At 41.5% G+C, this 22,843-nt stretch overlaps 1 protein-coding gene across 1 annotated transcript in view; it reads left to right on the top strand.

Annotated features, from left to right (window-relative positions):
* The window catches only part of LOC136619890 (cadherin-related family member 3-like), a 51,994-nt gene extending 30,274 nt beyond the window's left edge, over nucleotides 1-21,720 (top strand). The window contains exons 10-19 of the mRNA XM_066594617.1: nucleotides 456-546; nucleotides 3,679-3,777; nucleotides 6,821-7,050; nucleotides 10,999-11,170; nucleotides 14,959-15,203; nucleotides 18,971-19,164; nucleotides 19,242-19,261; nucleotides 19,358-19,389; nucleotides 20,380-20,428; nucleotides 21,563-21,720. Coding sequence (XP_066450714.1) covers nucleotides 456-546; nucleotides 3,679-3,777; nucleotides 6,821-7,050; nucleotides 10,999-11,170; nucleotides 14,959-15,203; nucleotides 18,971-19,164; nucleotides 19,242-19,261; nucleotides 19,358-19,389; nucleotides 20,380-20,428; nucleotides 21,563-21,720 — 1,290 coding nt within the window. The remainder of the gene's footprint in view (nucleotides 1-455; nucleotides 547-3,678; nucleotides 3,778-6,820; nucleotides 7,051-10,998; nucleotides 11,171-14,958; nucleotides 15,204-18,970; nucleotides 19,165-19,241; nucleotides 19,262-19,357; nucleotides 19,390-20,379; nucleotides 20,429-21,562) is intronic.
* The last annotated feature ends 1,123 nt before the right edge of the window (nucleotides 21,721-22,843 follow it).

Here is a 22,843-nt window from a genome sequence, read left to right as displayed (position 1 = left end):
AAATATATTAATTGTCTAGAATATTACAGATGCGTTAATACCTATTGTGTGTTGCTTTTTTTAAATTTTCTTTGGCATTTTATGCATTTTAAAAGGGTTTTTGTGGTCAAAAATGCATATTTTTTTAAAAAAACATTTTTTTTCTTGAAATTAAGCTTCATTGAACTTTTTTTGAGACTTGAAGATGTAATAGTTCTACCGCTAGGATAGTACACTGCATTACTTATGTAATGCATTCTACTATGAGGTGCAAAATGGTTGGGGACCTCTAGTATAGGGCCGAGCAGGATGATGATGACCCTTGATGTGGGTTGCCAGCTTATATATTTTAACCAAAATATCAAGTAATATCTCATATTATTTATGTGCCTGTCCTGTGTTAGGGTCTTTTATATGACTTCAGTCTTTGTATATAGACTTACTTTTAACTTTTCAACTTTTCATTGCATCACTAGGTAAACAATAATCTGGTATATGACACAGATCCAGTCACCACCTATGAGATGATGATATCCGTGTCAGACTCGCCGGACGCTTCACACACTGGTAAACATTATAAAAATATTAAATACAGTCATATACATGATTAGGTGAAAGCAAGCAGAGGTCCTGAAAACAGTGAGGGATTGATGCAGAAAGAATATATATATATATATATATATATATATATATATATATATATATATATATATATACATATACACACACACGCACACACATGTATATATATAGCTGAACAACTTGTTAAAAAAGAAAATCACTGGAGCTGAACACAACCTTCCCTAACAAAGCCGGCTTCCATATCGGCTCAGAAGGGTTCCGCAGACATTCACCTAGAAACAGAAGCCTGTACTAGTAACACCCCGGCCTGCAGAAGACTCCTGTTTCTTTTAGGTACCCCTTTGTTCATACAGAAGAATTCCTGCTTTTTGATCAATATGGGTTACTCTACAGAGAGTAGTAACTCTTGTTTCCAGTGTTTTCAATGTACGTGTTTTATGAGATACTGACATCTTCAAGGAGGAATCAATATCTGCAAGTTTGAGTTATGTCTGATACTTACAGTAGCTAGGGGATATTCTACATCACTTTGATAGCCGCCTTTGATCCAGTCAAAGGTTGCTACTGAAAGCAGTCTATCTATCTATTTCATATCTATCTATCTATCTATCTCATATCTATCTATCTATCTATCTATCTATCTATCTATCTATCTATCTATCTATCTATCTATCTATTTCATATCTATCTATCTATCTATCTATCTATCTATCTATCTCATATCTATCTATCTCATATCTATCTATCTATCTATCTATCTCATATCTATTTCATATCTATCTATCTATCTCATATCTATCTATCTATCTCTCTCTCATATCTATCTATCTATCTATCTCTCTCTCTATCTCATATCTATCTCTCTCATATCCATCTCTCTATCTCTCTATCTATCTCATATCTCTCTATCTATCTCATATCTATCTATCTATCTATCTATCTATCTATCTATCTATCTATCTATCTATCTCATAACTATCTCTCTCATATCTATCTCTCTCTATCTATCTAATATCTATCTATCTATCTGTCTATCTATCTATCATTATAATTCGAGTGCCAGAATCACTATGGGGTAGGTCCTTTAAATACTCCAAAACCACTTGGCACATCCAAGTCTGGTAAAATAATCAATGTATTTATTCATTCATAGAAGCAAAATTTCAGCCCTCACACTGGGGTGAATGAATGAATAAAATTATGAATGAATGAAATGATACATGAAATGTATGGCTGCCATGTAATCCTTCATCTCCCCTACAGCAGCCACTGTCTAGCTATACGCGGCTCCTAGTGATAGCAGCTTATTGCTAGGGGTGAACAAAGCCAGACTTTATTTTAAAAACTAGTTGTTGTTATTTATACAAGCCTCGTTTTTAGAGCCGAACATCCATACTAATATTATAACTGCGAAAGTAACTCCGTCAGTCTGTTTTCACGGCTTTTCATGGCTAAACCACTTAAGCGATTTTTATGAAATTTGTCAGGGAGATAGCTGGCATCGTGAAGAAGGACATAGGCTATGTTTCATCCTGAAAATTCATACAGTTCTCTCGGGAGAGCAACAAGACTGACTTATTTGGTGATGCACAGGCGCACCTCCACCCCCGCGGCGAGCCGGAGGGGAAGGGGTTGCACATCATAAGCTAGGCCTACACAAACAGGCAGACACGTGAGGGCAGACATTGTTGCTGCACATATGCGATTATTAAGTGCGGTGGAGCGGAGGAGAAGGGGGTGCACATCATAAGCTAGGCCACCCAAAACAGGCAGACGTCGTTGCGACGTATGTGATTATTAAGCAAGCAGGGATACCCGGTATTGCTCAGGATTAAAGCTTGAATGAAAGACACATTAACATAGATTAAGATTTTGAAGAAAATCCATGTTGCCCATAGCAACCAATCACAGCGCAGCTTTTATTTACCTCAACAGAATAAAAAATGAAAGCTGCGCTGTACGATACAAGCAGTATACAGCAAAACAGATCAGATTATAAACGAAGTTGTGGGTAACAAGCTAGCTCATAATAAATCTGTGACAAAATCCATAAGGATTTGCTGTGGAATTCACCACGCTCCGTAGTGGCGAGGGTAGTTGCACATACGGCCGTCTGAAACCACCCTACAACAGACGACACATAGATGTCTAGACTTCTTTGGAGACCTTTGGTGCGCACAATGGCAGAGCATGCTGCATTTCATTTCTCACGTGAAATGTGTGCGCAAAATACTGGAATGTGAACAAACACATTGACAGCAATGTGTTCTATTCTGCGCATCTTGTGCACGCAAAAACGTGCGCAAATACGTTCATGTAAAGGAGCCCTGAGGATGAAATTTGTTAAGATCTGCAATGTCTGTGCCCCTTCGGGCCCCTTCACACAGGCATATTTGCACACACGAAATTTTGTGCGCAATTTATAAAAAATGGAACCCATTGACGACAATGCGCGCATTCACCTCTGTATTTCGCATGCGCATTTCACGTGTCAAAAAAAAAAAAAAAAAGCAGCGTACTTTACTTTTGTGCACATTTACACACCAAACACCGCCATAGAAGTCTATGGGGGTAAGCAAATGCACAAGCAATACACAAGGGGATGCACAATTCCACTGAAAAAATAACACAACTGGAACTCATTCAACTAAATAGCCATTTAAATAGGGCATGGTTGTGTTCCACATGCAACAAACCATGCCCTGTGGGCGCAAGAACTGCATTACAATACACCGATATGCACACCAAAAAAAGACTCGTTAACGGCATAAATACGTGGCATTGAGTTGCGTGCAATCACGCTTATTCTCATGTGAAGGGGGCCTTGTAGAGAATGTTGATCTAAAGAAAGTCCTATGTCCCTGTAACGTGAAGTCTCGCGTGCGCTATATCCATGCTACTGTATCTTTATATCTTGTACAGCTGGTTTTCTGTTACCTTGGACTGACAGATATTGGTCTTCCAAAGCCGATCCCACCCACGTGGCACAGAGGCATACTGTGCCCATGGGAGATATTGCCACTAGTAGTTCTAGAATTGTATTCCTAATCCCGGAAGCTCAGGATAAAGAGTCCTTCTGCTGTCTCCTCAATACATAAAATAACTCTTCTTTTTCAGTGACTGCAACTATAATTGTGTCTGTGACTCCGGTCAACAATTATGATCCAAAATTTGGAGCGACAACCTATAACTTCATTGTGCGGGAAACATCTCAAGGTAGGTAGGAAATCTGTATTCACTTCCACCACACACACACACTGTGATTCCTCAATGAATCGTGAGCTACATTATTACAATGATTTCAGATACATTATCCTACCAAAAGTATTTGGACAACCTCTATCAATAGAATGTATGATGTTTTATTAGTATTATTGCATATTGCATGTACATTTGCACACCCTCCATAGACTTCTATGGGGACCTTTGCTACGAAAATGTGCACAGAAGTAGACAAGTGGTTTTTTTTCCACGCTCACAAAATGCATGAGCAAAACAGCAGTGGATTATAGACCAAATATTTAGAGGACACTTACACATTTCAGATCGTTAATCGTAGCAACACAATGATCGTGCTGCAAATTAGCCTGAATGCACAAGGCAGGTCCGGATTCCGACAGAGGAATCCGGCACAGACCGCAGCCGGTGACCCTGTGTACCTGTCTTCTTCTTTCTTTTTTTGTACTGTGGATAGTCCGGCCATCGCACATGTGCAGTACAGAATTTCCCGCACCATCGGTAGGCGATAACCCGTGTACCCGCAGGCAATCCAGAATTGACAGTCCGCATAGGCTGCGGTATTTGCACAGTGAACGATGTTTGATGAGGTAGATTTGCATGCATGTCGACACATAATGTGATTGTTCTCAGCAAGAGAAACAACGTAATCTTGTAGATATGATATCATATCTACAAGATTACGTTGTTTCTCTTGCTGAGAACAATCACATTTTGCTCTACTGGCTAACACGGTACCAGATCTTTGTTTTCATTATGTCGACACATAGTACTGTACTTTTTGTGCACACCCCTACTTCGATTTAAAAGGCTATTTAGCCTAATGAGATCCAGATGTGTTTTTCTTCCCGTGGAATTGCACAGCGTATTGTGTATTTACGCACATATTGAGTGCCTATTTGCACATCTCCTATAGACTTCTACAGAGCCTTTGGTGCGCAAATGTGCAGGAAAATAGAGCATGACATCTTTTTTTGTGCTCAAAATGCGTGTGAAAAACACGTATATATTTTACGTGTGCAAATACAACCGTCTGAAGAAGCCCTTATGGTAATCCATGTTTGGCCAGATTCTGGTGTAAATTATAGTAAGTCTGATGGTCCTTGTGGAGCTACATCCCCTTATTATCTAGTCCTGCCAACATTTTAAAAAAGGTGTCGAAGGCTGATGTAAAAAAGGCCAAGTGTCGCAAATTAGAGTGTATATCATAATTTGCACTTTTATATTCCAGAAATCTGGGGTACAAAACATAATATACTCATTGTAAAAAAAATCAAGCACCTAGACGAAGTTTTCAGAATTCAATGAAGTAAGTGGTTACAATATCAGAACAAAAGGATAATTCATTGTAGAAAACTGACCCCTCAAAGGGTGGCTCTATTACCCTGTTGTACCACCTCTAGCTTGGATACAAGATGTGATATGGGCAAGCAAGCTCTAGTACCATGTTGTACCACCTCTAGCTTAGATACAAGATGTTATAAGGGTGGGCATGGAGGCTCTAGTACCTTGTTCTACTGCCTCTAGGTTGGCTACAAGATGTGATACGGCCAGGCATGGAGGTTCTAGAACCCTGTTGCACCGCCTCTAGCTTAGATACAAGATATGATACAGGCAGCATGGAGGCATACAGGGTCTGTATAGTAGCTTGCGGCTTAGCTACTCCTAGCTCTCCAGACACAAACACAGCCTTTGTCAGTGCCCAAACTAAACCTGTATTCGTAGCTAAAGACAACCTGATTCAACTCTGTAGTGGTCCAGTTTAGTTGTTCATGACACCATTGCAAACGTTTGTGACGGTGGGTGTCAAAGGCAGTGCACGTTATAAGACGAAATATCTTTCAGCCAAGCATTTGGAAATGGTACCAACATCCACAGGGGCCTGTAGTGAAGGCGCTACCTGTCTCTGAATGGCAGTAAATGAAACCATTGGAGCTGTTTGTGCTTGTCAGACGATCATCTCTACTGGTGGTCCGTTGAGGGCGTCTTGACCCAGTCGCCTTGTGTGCCCTCACACATCCACACCTCCTAACAGTTTGGCCAGAACGGCCCCGATGGCAGCAACTCATCTATACGACCATCCAGCTTCTCACATCCCAATAATGCGACCCTCTCAGACTTTGGTAACTGGGTGATATCTTTTCTCTGCGGTGTATAGGCGTCTAGTGGTCAACAAGCTCTACACAAGTGGAAGAAGAGGTCACTGCACACAAGGAGCTTCTGAGAGCCTTTTATAGGGCAAGGGTGGAACCACTTTTAGGGCGTCAGGTGGCAAGACCGTCATCTAATCACAACTCTAATCATTTGCATATCTGCCTGAAATGTAATTGCATACTGGGTTTTGCAGTAAAATGATAACTTCTAGATGTTTGATTTTTATCCCTTTTGACAAAGAGTGTAAGGCCCAATGTCCACGGGGCAGAATTGAATTGCGGTTCAATCCGCCCATAGACAATCATGGGCGCCGGCAGCTGAATTTAAGCATGCGGATTTGATTTGCGGACCTTTTGGTCTGGAAAACAAATTGCAGCATACTCCATTCTTCTGCAGATGCTGCAGGGATGGCTTCCATTGAAGTCAATGGAGCCTTCCGCTCTGCGGCACACACACAGTTGATACTGCAGATGGGCCAAGGATCCCGTGGGAAGGCAGATGATTTAAAAAAAACAAAAAAAAAACACTTCGCATGTGCAGTGGTGTGCCCGCCCACATCCACAGTGGAGAAGATGCAAGACCTGCACAGCTACGCAGAGGATCCGGACGGGTAAGTAATGACCTCTTGCCACGGGAAGGGTGGGATTCTGCTGCGGGCTCCTGCCCATGGATATGAGGCCTAAATGTGTCCCATTATGTTTAAAATGACTTTTGTTAGTTCAAGCCTGAAAACTTGCATCCCATGTGACTGGAGCTCATGTGGACAACGTTACAATGCAGCCTCTGTGGCACCAGAATGTTGCAAACATTTGCAATCCAAGTGAAAATTTACTTAGAAACTAAATCAATGCTATTTTCCTGTTCCAAGCTGGCACTGTAGTGGGTCAAGTAACTGCAACAGACAAAGATCTGCCAAGCTGCATAACCTATAAGATACGAGAAGGCAACACTGACATCATTAGTAAATTTTGGATAAACCCGACATTGGGAATCATAGAGCTGGTGACTCAACTGGATTTTGAAGTTAAACAGTCGCACGAATTGCTAATTGAGGCCACGGACTGCGACCCGGTCAACCCTCGAATTGCTCTTGCAACAGTAAGTAAAGTGATTGTTGTATTACTATGTGGCTGATATAGGAATTTGCCATCAGGCATTCACTTTAACCCCTGGGCTGCCACAGAGCAGGCACTGCATGGAATTCAGTAAAAAACGTACAGAATAAGGGCTCAGTCAGACGGATGTTTTTTACATATGATTATTCGCGTGTAAAAAAAAATTGCGTGACCATGTCTATTGACACCCATATGTTCTATCTTTTGTAAGTTCAAATTTATTGCGCATGTAAAAATTGGACATTTGACCGTTCCATTGAAAAGCATTACTTCTATATAGATGTGAATCGCAAATGCAAAAAGCATGCGCAGAAAAAAAACGCCCATCTGACTGAGTGTCTCAGGGATTTTAGAGAAAACCAGGCTGGTTTTGTGTTGTAATGCAGAAGAATAGAACATGTGGATGTTTGGTCTCTCACATCACACAGATGGAGTGTCCATGCGCTGTGCGATGCAAGTTGCGCCTGACATTTCCGACTAGCTCTAGCCCATGTGAATGCACCCTTAGGCCCCCTTCACACAAGCGGATGTGTATTTGCATGGCTAAACAGCATATTTGCAGACTGAGCAATGTACTTTTTTGTGCGCATCAGTGCATTTTACTGTACTGTTTTTACCCGCAAAGTATGTTCATTTGCAAGCAGCAAGCAAAGACACACTGATTAACGCAGCTAATTAGTCTAATGTTTCATGCATAATGTCTTTTGAGCGATAATCGTTGCCCGTAAATGCTACCATCGCTTACTTTTCGGACAAATATGATTTTTAGGTGAGCATAAAATCCATCTTCGGACGGAGAGCTGATAGCAGGGACCACATGCTGTGTTCTCCACGGGAGTGCAGATTACATTGTATTCAGCTTACAGTCTCGCGCAGAACACAGGAGCTGTATGCAGAGAACAGACCACAAGCTGTTCTCTGCCTACAGCTCCTGGAGGCTCATTTACAAGCAAAGGAAGCTAATTAGCTACTAATGGGCATTAGTACCCATTAGCAGCTTATGCAAAACGATCGCTAAAACTGTCAATTTCCCATCTTTTAAATTAATTTTGAGAGATCATCTTTGAGTGTAAATAGGCCTTTAGAGTATTTGTGCATCCCCATTGACTTCTATGGGCACTTTTAGTACGCAAATACACAGAAAAATAATGCGCGCTGTGGTTTTTTTTGCACAACCGAAATGCGCAGGACAATACGTGCATGTGAATGAAACCATTGGAATGGGTTCTATTCACTGTGTTTTGCATGTGCAAATTTTGCATTCAAAAATACACAAGAATATACGTCTGTTCATGACACAGACAGCCTATTCATTTATAAGGAAACAGTGTAATTCTCAATTTTCCCTGTTCGGGTGCTGCAGGAACAAGCAACACCTGCTGCAAGGCTCCTCAGCACTTTCGCGCTGATTTCTGAGGGTCCCAGTAATGGTCACCTTATTGATAGATGACCCTTTTCACAAAAACCTTGTCCATAGTGGGCAATCCCTTTAATTTTGACAAGTTTTAAAGGGGAATAAAGAGGACTTAACATTGTGATAGCAGAAGGACAATATAAGGAAACTAGTTACACATGTGCTATAAATGATGCAGAACACATACACGGCCAGAGTCTTCATTATGTAGTGGTTTAGAATTTCTCAGTAGCCCCTTGTTACATGACACCTCGCCGCTACCAGCATTTGTTATTAAGCATTATTCTCCTCGCTAGTATGGCATTTTTCTGCGGTTGCCATGGTGATGGCTCCAGGGTAATAATTGCCGTTTGAATTTCGATTTATAGATTTCCTGTCTCGGCAGTAAGTTATTTTTCATTTGTTAGTTTAGCACCCAGCACCATCGCCTCATGAACCAATAAACTGAATCACTATGCAGGTAGGGAGGATGTTACACGGCCAGGAGTAGGAGCCATATTTAATGTTGCTGAGTTGTAAATGTGATTACTTAGCACTTACTCCGGATGTGCAACATTTGAGTGCAACATTCTGCGCTGATGAAATTCTTAATATATATTCATAGCCGTCAGATTGCTGGTTTTCTGATTTACAGAGCTTCTACATTTGTAGTTACTTTGGTAACACAGCTTTCCTAGAAACAGATATAACTATAGTCTGTGCAGGATCAAGGATTATGCTGCATTACTTGCATGCATTCCTCCACCAAAAAAAAAAAATAATCAGACCAGCTAGATAGAGCCCATAGCAACCAATCACAGCACAGCTTACATTTTACCTCAGCAGTATAAGAAATGAAAGCTGCACTGTAATTGGTTGGTATAGGCAACAAACAGACAGATTTTCCTCCTTCATAAGAGTGTGCTGGGAGATGTTATTGTGAAACAGGTTTAGGATATGATGCAGCAAATGGAGTCATAAAACATGCAATATTTATTTGCGAACAAAGAAAGGAGAATGAATATTGTTATAATAGAAACAGTTTACCTTTTATCGTAGATTTACCCTTGGCTAACCACGGCTAACTAAATTCTGAGATTAGTAGTTTATGTGGAATGAGAAAACAATAGTACTTTATTCTTAGTATGAAACAATTATAATGCCAGTAAAACACACTAATAATTGTTTGTCACCAAGGTAGTAATGGCGGAGTCTTACTACTTTGGCAACAAAGAATTTAATTATTATGCATGGATTGGTAAGGAACACACTTTGAATAAACTTGAACAAGGCTCAATTCCAGTTAATTACACAATAAATAGTCCAGCCCTGACTGCTCAAGCCAGCAATTTGCAGCTACTGGCCAAATAACAACATTTCTAATACTCGCAGAAGTCCCTATTCTGACTGACAGCAGGCCTGTTGACTGATTATTTTGTTTTTAGTGTTGTGCACACCTACAGCGTTTACTGAGGCTGCGCTCACTTACGATCTGATGTCGACAAACTCTTTAATGTTCTCTTTAGGTCTTGATCTGAGTGTTCTGTAGTGCTGTTTTGCAATCTCGTTCACTGGCAGACTTTAGTTCCATTTTTTTCTCTGCATAGTGCTCTCTGGCTTCTCCAAACAGCCCCTCTCTCATATAGGGCTTGAAGTTACAACTGCCTTTTCCTCTTTAGCAGCAGCAGCAACAGTCTCTCTGCCGATTTGTGCACCCTTTTAGCAGCACCTCAGCTCTACATAGTGTCTGAGCTCTTTCCTGTGATGCAGCAGGAAATTGTCCCTTTATAGTGCAGACATTATTCCCCTAGAAGGTTCTAGGACCTTCCCCACATGTGACCTCTCAATAGCCAATTAAAGCACAGCACAGAGGCAGTATGTGGATGCAGGTTTTCAAAAGGCTACTAGATGTCACTACAACCTCAGGTTTCCCACGTTCACAGCAACTTAAAGGGGTTTCCAAGTAGCGCCTGCTTTCACTGCTGGGATACACCCGGGGTCAGAACGGAAGCCGCTGCTCCCACCCCTGTATAGTGGCCAGCGCTTGTAATTGCAGATATAGCTCCAATTTTTTCAATTAGAGCTGCACCATGAGCACTGGCCACTACACAAGAGTTAGAGCAGTGGCTTCAACTCCAACCCCAGTTTATCACATCACCGATAGTGGGAGCTACCTGGAAAACACCTTTAACTCTTTAAGGAAAATCCTTACGGGGCGAGTTCCTTACACCGGGCTATTTTTCCATGTCCCATCCTGTATATTTGACCTTCCTTAAAAGAATCTTTTTTGTATTATTCGGTCATGTATCAATCTACTATGTACAGTAATGATAATGAACTATTGTTTATGATTATGACAAATACTATGTGGAAAAGTAATGATAGCTTACATCATCAATCAGTACTGTATTTCACTGCAAATGCATACTCTTTCGCGATAGCTATATACCTTCTTAGTTCTTTATCCTGCACACAGTATAAGAAACAGTTGCAGTTGATCCAGGCACCAGTCTCTAATATCTGTATTTTTTCTGCAAGGTCAACATTGAAATAATAGAAGAGAATGACGAGGCCCCTGTGTGTAGACCATCCCGGTACACCGCCAACATCTATGACAACGTCACCGCAGGGGTCAACATTAACAACTTCAGGCTCAACTGTAATGATCGGGACTCGGAAAAGACAGACATGCGATTTGAAATTGCTTCAGGTGGAAAACTTTATATACTTTATATTAACATAATTTACAGTTCAAAGACTGTTGTTTCTGGCATCACTGATCATCATAGATGTGGGTAAAGGGTTACACCCAAAATTGACTTTATCACTTATGCATAGGATAGGTGATACAAGTCTGATCAGTGGGGTTTCACTGCTGAGAACCCCACCAATCCTGAGATCTCCTCTTCTTTCTCACCGCAGGCTCACTGCACCCATCCACAGTAATGTGAAGATTGAATGGTGCGGCGGTCACACGTGAGGTGCCACTCCATTCATTTCATTGGGGCTGACGGAGATGGCTGAGTACAAGCGCTCGGCTATCTCCAGAAGTCCCACTGAAAATAAATGGAGCAACACTGCTTATGTGCAACCACTACTCTATTTAATTTCCTTCTCATTGCAGTGGCCGCAGTAGTGATGATAAGAGGGCACGGGACTTCCCTGGGACTGGTGGGGGTCTCAGCAACTTTATCAGACTTTTTATCACCTATGCTATGGTTTAGGGGATAAAAGTCAATTTGGAGTATTGCCATTTAAGGATTATACTCAGGTTGAGTCAAAAGTCACGTAAAATGCAAATACTGTATAACTAAGACTTTGCAAGCAACTGCATCAGAGGTTTCTCTTGGAACCTTCAGTACAGATATAGCACAAAGTCCGGGCCAGAATAGTGCAACATACTGTGCTACTTTGTCCAGGAAAATTCTGGGCAGCATAATGAAAGACCAATGGACCTCATTATAATCAATGGGGTCAATCGGGCAACATTGATTTCCATCGTAGGTAGTGTTAAGCAAACCAAACCAATATAATTGTGTTTTAGGTTGAACTTTGCAAATAGTTTGGTTCAACACAATCCCAAACTGAGTTTTTAGCTAAAGTCTTCAAGAAACACAGTTCTACTGGTTCAGTTTGTTCAACACTACTCCTGAACACTGGTGTATGATACTGTCTAAGAGCCATAAAAGCCATGTATAACACTCTCATATGGTGTACGCCAGAGACCAGTATTTTGGGACATCTAAAGGTGTAGCTGGAGGGTAGGGGACAATTGCCACTTGACCATTGTGTCTCTGTAGTTAGGCCAGAAAAGGGATAATGGTTTGGGCTGCTGGTGTTAGCTCCATGGTGGCTGTTACTTTAGGAAGCACTCCTCAAATGACTACACTACAGTGAGATGGGGGGTGGATGGTGTTGATGGTGAGGGGCTAGTCTCTGCTCCCTGGTATGTTGTGTAATGTTCCCTGTTAAAATAAGAATCTAGATAGTCAGGATGAGGGTAATAGCGTAACTCACATTTACTTGATCCAGAGACACAATGGTTCAATGTCATATTGATGAATGCACCAAACTTTGCAGTCCAGTTCTGAGAATGGTGGCTTAAAGTGACTATATCACCAACATTCCTTTAATTAATTAAAACCAGATAGAGAAACATTACATTTTGCTAACCTGTTTTTATTTTCTAATTGTAGAATTTTAACTCTGTTGTTAGTACATGACTTTGGAGGCTGCCATTTAAAGATATACTTTACTGTAATCTCATGGGCCATTCAAACAATGGAGAGGAGTGGAACTTTTCTAGGAATGTTCTGTGACATGTGCATGTGGGGGGTGGGGGTGTCATTGTGCAGGGAGGGGAATGGACAGTCACACCTAATCATCCATTGTAAAATGATGAATCAAGTGTTATCTGCATATACTGTAGGTGTTAAAGCCCTTTTGCACATGAAGATAATCCCTCAAAAGATGGCTTTTGAGCGATCATTTTGCATAAACTACTAATTGCTGCTAATGCCAATTAGTAGCTTATTGATGCGTGTGAGCTGGGAGCTATAAGGCCCTTTTACAAACAAAAATGATCAATCAAGAGATAACTTCATCTTGCATAAGCGATCATTTTGCATAAATTGCTAATGCCAATTAGTACCAATTAGTAGCATGTGAGCTGCTGGGAGCTGTATTCAGAGAACAGTGGGTGGTCTGTTTTCTGAATACATTCGCTTTGTTCTGCCAAGGGGCTGACAGCTGAGACAATATAATCAGCGCTCCCTATGCAGAACACAGTGTGCGGTCCATCTTATCAGCTCTTCTGCCAAAGGATGGATTTCATGCCGAACTGAAAATCATCGTTCGGCAGAAAAGTGAAAGATGGGAACATTTACACGCAACGATTATTGATTAAAAGATGGCTTTTGAGCGATTTTTGAATGATAATCATTTTATGTAAAAGGGCCTATATTCAGAGCACAGCAGGTTGTCAGTTCTCCGAATACATTCCCTTTGTTCTACTGCACAGCTGACAGCTGAGACAATGTTATCAGTGCTCCCTGCGGAGAACACAGCTTCAAGTCCCTGCTATCAGCTCTTCTGCTGAACAATAGATGTTATGCGGAACATAAAGGGTTTGGCAGAAAAGTGAAAGATGGGCACATTTACATGCAACGATTATAACTCAAAAGATGGCTTTTGAGTGAATTGTGAGTGATAATCGTTGTGTATAAAAGGGCCTTTAACCTTTTGCAATCCAATTTGTACCCTGGTTTTCCTAGGGGGCTTACTATTTTTCTGCCATTATACAATGGCGCTATCTGCTGGCTAAAGCCAGTACTGCATGAGGTGACATGTTGGATAGGCTCTGACAGCAGAGAGGCTGGCAATATACAGTAAGAGAACCCCAACAGATGTCTTCCAACATCTGAGCTGTACAGCCTTAAATCATAATGTCTTTAGACGTCAGACAGTGGATTGGAAAGGGTTAACTTTCAATGTAATCCTGCTGTTATGTCAGTGAGATGACTGCTGCAAAGGTTTCTCTACAGATATCAGGAAGTGGCAGCCTATTATTAGGCTCTGTGGTTAGTGTGAAAAATGCAGGATTTTAAGATTTTTTAAAATCTAGATTACATTTACAATAAAATAAAAAAAAATCACCAAAAATTCTTTAAAAATATGTTTCATGAAAAACATTGTTTGATGACACATTCCCTTTAAGTACATGCTTCCCTTTCTGCTCCATACTGTTGTTTTTTTTCACTACTGCCCTGGAGACTGCATTTTTCCTGTATACCACTACTCCTGCAAGGACAGTTCCAAAGGTTACAAGAACTTTTATAACTTTTACTCCTTCCATCTGCCCTATGCTAATTGGCTGCAGCTGAAAGGAGTCGCTAGGCTGTTTTATCCCTGTCTCTATACTGTATACGATCAAACTACCATCTTCAAGTCTGGACATCATTAACCCTTTGCAATCCAATTTTGGATTCAGGGTTTCCTAGGGGGTTTTCTCTTTCTGCCATTATACAATGGTGCCATCTGCTGGCTAGAGCCAGTACTGCGGTATGTGACATGCTGGAGAGGCCCCCGACAGCAGAGCGGCCAGTAATATATAGTAAGAATACCCTGACGGACGTCTTCCAACATCAGAGCTGTACAGCCTTCAATCAGAATGTCTTCAGATGTCAGACAGTGGATCGGAAAGGGTTAAAGCGTATAAAGGCACATTTATACAATTTATCAGAACTATCAATAAATATCATGATGTAGTGGCAGATCTAGGTCACTACTTTTAGATGTAGGACTACGTCAGTGAACTGATACTTTGCCCTGGATAAAGGAAGCTATGATTCTCGGGCCAAGAGATTTTACAGATCAAACTGATGATTACAACTTATATGACCTCTCCTAAATATTACCTTATGTAAATTTATGACGGTTTCTGCAATTATTCAGGAAGAGTGTACAATATTAATATTAACTATTCTGCTTTCTTCCTAGGAAACATAAATAATCACTTTGGTTTTGATCCCACCCACGGCTCTCATAATCCTAAACTTATTGTGAAAAGCCCTTTTGACTTTGACAATGGCGCTGACAGGCAGCAGAGTTACAGCCTCGTGGTCAACATAATTGATGACAACGTAAAAACTGGCCGTGTTCAACTGCCAAAGACTGGGACAGCCATGATAATGATAAATGTGGTCCGAACAAATACACCACCTCCACCCACGGTGGACTACTATGTAAGTGTCACAAGAAACCCTTTGTAAAGCCCCATTTAGATGGGATGACTGTCGGGCAAACGATTTTGCACAGGAGTGAGTATCGTTGCTTCACAGCGGGCGACTGGAGGAGATTTCACTTCTCAATCTCCCCCGCCCCTTTCCATTCACTTAACAGAGCAGCCGTTCAGTACTGAACAGCTGCTATTTACACTCATCGTTCATGGTTTTATGCAACTTAAAATTCTGAACGATGATCATTCAGTGTAAATAGCAGCCGTTCAGTACTGAACGGCCGCTATGTTACGTGAATGGAGAGGGACGGGGGAGCACGGGAAGAGAGATCTCCTCCAGGCGCCCCGCTGTAAAATGATACTCGCTCCTGTACAAAAGCACGTGAGCCAGTACATGCGAGGACGAGTGTCGGGCATCATTTGCCCAACAGTCGTGCCGTCTAAATGGGCCTTTACTTAGTAACTCTAAAGCAGGACATGTACACTAGATAAAAGACTATGATTGTCACTTATAGTATTTACTTTAAGAGTCTGTTCACACAGTGGATTCTGCCACAGAATTTTCTATGCACAACCTACTTGCTATTCTGCCACGTTTTTTTCTGCGGATCTGTACTCAGATTCAGACCTGTCAGTGGGCAAAATACATGTGCAGAATTTCCAAAGAGTTTCTGCGCAGATCCACAGAAAGTAGTGGCATATCACGTCTTCATGCGGATGCATGCAAAAATGCGCCAGAAATTCCGCATGTGGATTTTGCCCATTGACAGGGCTAACTCTGCATGTAAATCGGCAGAATAGCTGCAGATTTTTCCCCACAGTTTTACAGGCAGATTCCACGCAGAAAATTCTATGGTGGAATCCGCCTTGTGAACATACCCTAAAGGTGTTGGCACTTTTGTGCAAGGTAAAACCATGATGTCCTGCATGGGCGTCACCGAACAAGACAAAGATGGACTGAAAAGGACTGGGAATTCCTTCCGTATCCAAACAAGGACTTGGTGGAGCCCTGTCTAAAAGCAGAGGGATTGTCCTAATAAGGACGGCCTCACATCTCATACCTATAGGGCCCAGTCTATCCTTAGATGACCATCGGGGACCGCAGGACATAGGTACTAGTCAGACATGGCACACTGCCGCACCAAACAGAACATGACACAGGTATGTGCACACCTATAGATGGCGGGAATTCAGGTGCCCGCACTCCTATGGATGGGAGACAGACAAGACAAATCAGGGAGCAGCTCCTGCAGCTGACCCACACATTACTCAAATCTATGGACCAAGATAGCAGCAATGACATCACCTGTCCACAGCGTTTAGTCCTCAGGATCTTAGTAATGTCAGAATCATGTGTTCTGTGTCTGAAGGTTCTTCTACCCATGTATAGGCAGGTATATCAAAAGGGATTTGAAGGAAGTCTGCTAGCTTGAGCATGTTGTCCAGACTGCAGGCATCATGGTATAGGGCAGGAGGAGCTGAGCAGATTCATATATAGTTTTATGGGGAAAGTTTCAGTAGAACTTGTGTTTTATTCATTTATATCTTTGCTCATTCTGAGCTAAACAGTCAAATGGGCGGTCCTATCAGTGAATGACAGCTACCCCTGTATGTGCAGTCATACACAGATAGCTGTCAGTCACTGTAAGCTCCGCCCACTGGACTGTTTAGCTCAAAATGAGCAAAGATATAAATGAATAAAATACAAGTTATACTGAATCTTTCCCTATAATCCCTATATAGTCATCTGCTCAGCTCCTCCTGCTCTATAACATGATCCCTGCAGTTGACAGACTTCCTTTAACTTCTTACGTTCCTCCCCTTACATTATTGCTGATGGGCTGACCAGGGAAACCACCTCCCTGATACCCAATCAGACCATGCACTGCAGTAGATAATGCAGCAAGTAGTATATGGACTGTCTGCATGAAAAATCTGTGTCATTCAGGTTGGATTCACACAAGTGTATCCATATTTATGCACACATTTGCACTGTGTTTTTGCAGAATGGGTGTTGCGTATTTCTGTTCGTAAGTGTATTTTTTACTGTACATTTTGTGTCCACGAATCATGTGCATTTGCACGTACAAAAAAACACAAAACGATGCTCCCAGCCATTGTAAAGGTCAATTTGTGTAATGAGTTCAATATGCGCTCTTTCCCTGAGCAAGTACGCAAGGAAATCAAGCATGCTGCGTATTCTTATGCGCAACCGAAATGTGCATGCAAACAAACCCATTGAAATCCATGGTTTCTATTTTCTGCGCTCACATTTCATGCACAAATATGTGTGAAAATATATTGTATGAATCTGCTCTAACAGTAGCAACAATGTTGATGAGATTTTCAAAGTCTCATTCTCATGCTGCGGAGCAGGTGACAAGCAATGTGGCATTTAAATGGCCTGCGATGTGTTTTACTGTCCCATTGAAAACAATGGGCGATGCGTTCTGAGGAAAGCAAAAAGTTAGGACATGCCATGCTCAGGTATACGACTCCATTCAAAAGAATCGGGTTCATATTCACGTGAGATTTGTGAGTCTCAAAACGCACAAATCTCGCTCGAGTTTCTCAGTGGTGTGAAACCGGTCTGGACAGGTGAATTCCGCACCCAAAGCTGTGTTAAAATCCATGCCAAAATCCATGCCAAAATCTACATCAAATTGTCGGATTTGCGCTGCAGATCTGTTAAGAAATGTCAGCTGTGGACACTCTACAGCAAATTCCACTCCATGTGGACATACCCTAAAGATGGATATATGCATTACAAAAAGGTTATGTGAGACATTCAAAGCCTGTGACTTTTTTTTACAGTGTGTAGTTTGTTAGAGGGTTCGTGGCCACCACGGACCGAAACATTTATGTATAATTTGCAGCAGAAACCGGCACAAATTATACCAGAAATGAACGCTAGATTGAATCTAGTGTGGATTTCTGGTTATGTGAATGGAGGAGCCAAGATGCATCTAATACATGTAGAATCGTGCACCTCTTCACTTGTTAGGCACATCATGCACCGGCAGAATCATTATTAAGACCAGCTGTCACGTCCAATCTAGGCGCTCTGCTTCTGAAAACCTGAAAGACTCATGAGCTGTGAACAAATAGAGTGCAGTTACACACAAAACAATAAATAAAAACAGACACCAGGGAAACACTGTCCCTATAAACCCTTTACCCAGGAGAGGGACCTGCCTATACGCAAATAACCCGTCCTAACAAGAGCGAACCTGACCACGTACCTGGACTACTAGCAGACCCTACGTGGGAGAGGGGAACAAGATATCAACAATAGTAACCTCAGTGCTTAGCTTTGTAAAGAATCAGGAAAACAGGAGATTCAGCACCACCCTCTAACTTCCACCAGTCAGAGAGAGAATGAATTAAACAGCAATGAGCAAAGTGCAAGACCAGGTTAAATAGTCCCCCCAAATTACCCAAAGGTGAGACCAAGTAAGTCTCACCTAATACCATTCCCAACAGATCCAGAAGACGAAAAGAACCAAATACAAGACCTAAACTAGATTACTAGAAAGGAACAGATCCCAGAACCGCCACAACACCAGCATTCGGTTTTAATAAATTTCTCACTATGATTGTCCCTTCCTGTTTTCAGGAAGAACAGCTCTGAAGCACAAACTGCTACTCTACAAAGTGAAATACTGTGTAGATCAGTAAAAAATGAACATTCATGAGCATGTGCGTGCAAGTTTTATTAAATGGGAAGATAAAGAACATTACTTATTTTCCTTTTTGTTCTCTTTTTTTGTACAGAAGAGAAAAGGGTTCACTGTTATAGACAAGGAGGTGAACACATTTAACCCTTCCGCGTGGTATGTGCCCTTTCTTTTAACCCTCATGGCTTTGCTCCTTGTTGCTCTTCTGGCATGGGCATGTCACCTGTTATGGAAATATGGCAACATTAAAGCCCTGTGCCAAAAGGCAAGAAACACAGTTGCCAAAAGGAGGTAGGAAATGATTCTATGTGTCCTGTGCGCTCCGCTAACTGGACTAACAACTAATGCTCTATGTTTATCTCTAACAGAGTCAAGACTTACAAAGCAGGTAAGTGTCTGCTCACCTACAATTCCGATATATAGTCAGTGTCAGTGTACATAGTCGTCTGTTCTGATACTTTTCTCTTTTCATTGCAAAAATTAGGAACGAAAAAAGAGAAGGTGGAAGTTATAACAGTGAGTTGTACTTTGCCATTGTGGACTTTATATATCCATGTTGTATAGTCTTCTCTCTCTATGTTCATAGCTTGTATCTGGGACTTTTTACACAAAACGGAATAGGCCACATGACGCAACGCAAGCCGCAGTAAATTCCGCACCAAAATCCACAGGCTACCTGCAGATTTCAATGCATCCTGTGGTGAAATTCTGTCCCGTGTGAAAGGCCCCTATAAGTATATTCATCACATTCACACATGTATAAGCAACTCAGCCCATTCATCATCCATATATCTGCTTCCATTGAGGATTGTACACTGAATGACCTCATTATTCGAGAATTCCATCTAGTAATGAGAACATCTCTGTCTTTCTCATCAGCGTTTCAGACGAATGGGCAAGCGGAACGTAAAAATCAAGACCTAGTACAATACTTGCTTCTTTTTGTGGGCGAGAGGGTCAGTCGGTGGGTAGAGTTTTTACCTTTGGCTGAATTTGCCATAAATAATCGTATCAGTTCTGCGACAGGGGTGTCACCTTTCTTCTGCGTGTTCGGTCGGCATCCCCGGTTCCTGACTTCCATTCCAGTACCTACAGCTTGTCCCGCTGTTGTCTGGAATGTTGTGCACAAGAATCTGGAGGAAGCAAGTGATCATATGCAACTACGTAGTTGCAAAAGGTCCACTGTGTTTGAGCCATTTGAGGTCGGTCAGAAGGTCTATCTGTCCACGAAGAATTTAAAATTGAAGCTCCCCTCGGCAAAGCTTGCGCCATGTTTTATCGGTCCCTTTGCCATAACGCGAGTCATTAATCCTCTAGCTTATGAGTTGGATTTACAGGGTTCTTGGAGGGTGCATAGGGTGTTTCATAAATCCCTTTTGAAGTTGTGTATCCCTCCGGTTGTGGTCAGGGAGTCCCGCGCCATGCGTACCTGTGCACACTACTAGTACTGTAACAAGTATATTATATTGATTTACTTCTGATATATTTATTTTCTGTTTCTTTTAGGAAACAACAACTTTTGAAACTGTCTTTGATGGAGTGGCTGTGGATCCAGGTGGGAAATGCGTACTTGAGTTTCTATGTACCTGCAATTTTATATATTGCATGATGCTCATAATTAAAGGGAGTTGTACAAGATTAGAAAATAATGGCTGCTTTCTTGCCCAAACAGTGCCACACCTGTCCACATATTTTTTGTGGTACTGCAACTCAGCCCCATTTACTTCAATGAGGCTGAGCTTCAATACTGCACACAACCCATGGACAGGTGTGGATCTGTCTCTGGTAGAAAGCAGCCATGTTTTTCCAATCTTGTGCAGCCCTAAAGATTGCTCCCTTTCTTACATTTTGACAAACACAAAGATCCTTTTGAAAGCCCAGAGACAAAGGTCCTTGGTGGTCTGTAAGCCTGTTTTGCATGCAAGTCATTGAAATCTTACATGACATGTCAGAAGAGCATTGTGAGCCTTTCAGCTGGAACTTTCAACACCTGTAGAGCTTGAAGGAACAATAAAACTCCTTAGACACTGTGAGTTTTTCGATACTCCAGATCACAAGTTGAAACTTTAAAGGATAGATTAATTTTCAGGACCTCTGAACAGTGTTGAGCAAACCGAACCAGTAGAACTCTGTTTCAAGTTGAAGTTTGCTAAAAGTTTGGTTCGGCATGAAACCAAACCGAGCTTTTATCAAAGTTCTACCCAAAACAGAGTTCTACTGGTTAGATTCACTCAACACTGGTGTATAACACTGTCTAAGAGCCATAAAGACCCTGTATAACCCTCTCCGAGTGTTACACATGGCCTTCATGGCTCTTAGACAGTGTTATACACCAGTTTTAGGGGTTTTGGTGAACTTCCAGTTTGGTTTAAACCAATTTGGACAGAACTAAAATTTTTAGCAAGAGGTCTTTGAACCAGCCGAACTGAACTTTTCAAAAGTTCACTTATCACTACCTCTGTTATCATCTGAGATGTCACAGCAAACGACAGATAGAAATCCTTCATCTTCTTCTTTTATTCTATGAAAGAGTGGAGATGCTTCATGTGCCGAAGACTTGATAGGTTCATAACAGTGTCTGTAAAAGTTTTCAATTTCAGTGTTGCCCACCACACTCCTGAATACCCACTCCTAAAAGAGTGATGTTCAATTCAACCCCTATCTGTTACATTCCATTCTCTCATATCAGTTACAGGGAACATGTATGAATACAACAGCAAGTCAGGAGCAAGAAGGTGGAAGTCCATGAAAACCCAGGAGGAGAAGTTAAAACTTTCCGACATTTCTACTGTATCTGAAGCCCTGATTCCTAATCTTCCAATTGCTCCTGCTATCAAGACTACTTAAAGAGAAGGTGTCATCAAAATTAGCTATTTTTTAAATCAGGTTTTCTATAATAAACACATTTTTGAGTTCTTGTTGATTTATATTTTTGATGTCATGATCTAAATTAGAAAAGAAGAAATGATGAAATCCTGACACATTCACTCCAGTCACGGAGTCTCATACTAAACTGAGATTTTCTGTTCTGTAGAAAAAATTTCTCAGCAGTCATCTCATTACTATCACAGGCAGAATTATATTGAACGGTAACACCTATACAAGGATAACACAGGATCCATAATTCACAATAATTGATGTACACAGCTCCCCTCCTCCCCTCCCTGTACAATGACCTCTGTACAGGTCACAGAGCATGCCCACAACACTATCCTATAGAAGTCAATGGTCTCCTTTTGTCTATTGTGTCTATGGCCCAGGAGACTGCGGTAAAGAATATCCCTGAATGCTGTTAACAGCCACTCAGGCATGATGGCTGCCTCCATAATCATGTATAGGCAATAAAATGACAGAACAGTTATCATGGTTTGGTTTTAATTAGTAGAAAATATAGATAATACGTACATTTCCTTTAAAGTGACTTTTGAGGACTCCTCAGGATAGGTCATCAATATCTGATTGGTGAGGGTATGGTCCTTGGCATCCCCACTGATCAGCTTATTGTAGAGCCCATGGTGCTCACGTGAGTGCCACAGCATCTTTTCAAGCCTGTAATGTCACGTTTATTGGTCACATGGACTGAGAGCAGCACATGCCCAAGTAAATGGTATTGAAATGCTATGCATGGCATTGTGTCTGGTATTGACTAAAATGGTCGCAGCGCTTCGTGAAGTGCTGATGTCACTTCAATCACAGTCATTCAGTGAATGACATCACTGAATGGTTGTGATTGGTTAATCGAGCGCTGTCACTTGGATCCAATCACAGCGCTTACTTGCTGGAGGCGGGGAAGTTCAAAGCCCCGTTTACCAGAAAGAGATGACAGCGTCTTATTTTTGGGGAAACACGGTATTGCAAAGGGCTATAATTCACTCAGTGTGAATTTTCTGCTCTTATCAGCAGTGAGAGTGAACAGCTACCACAGAGAGAGAATGAAATAGAAGGAGATATAGCTGTGCCATATTAAATA

The sequence above is a fragment of the Eleutherodactylus coqui genome, chromosome 3 (assembly GCF_035609145.1).
Source record: "Eleutherodactylus coqui strain aEleCoq1 chromosome 3, aEleCoq1.hap1, whole genome shotgun sequence".
In the NCBI taxonomy this organism is placed as follows: Eukaryota; Metazoa; Chordata; class Amphibia; order Anura; family Eleutherodactylidae; genus Eleutherodactylus; species Eleutherodactylus coqui.
Note: the sequence above shows the minus strand (reverse complement) of the source record. Positions and strands in the feature narration are given on the sequence as shown.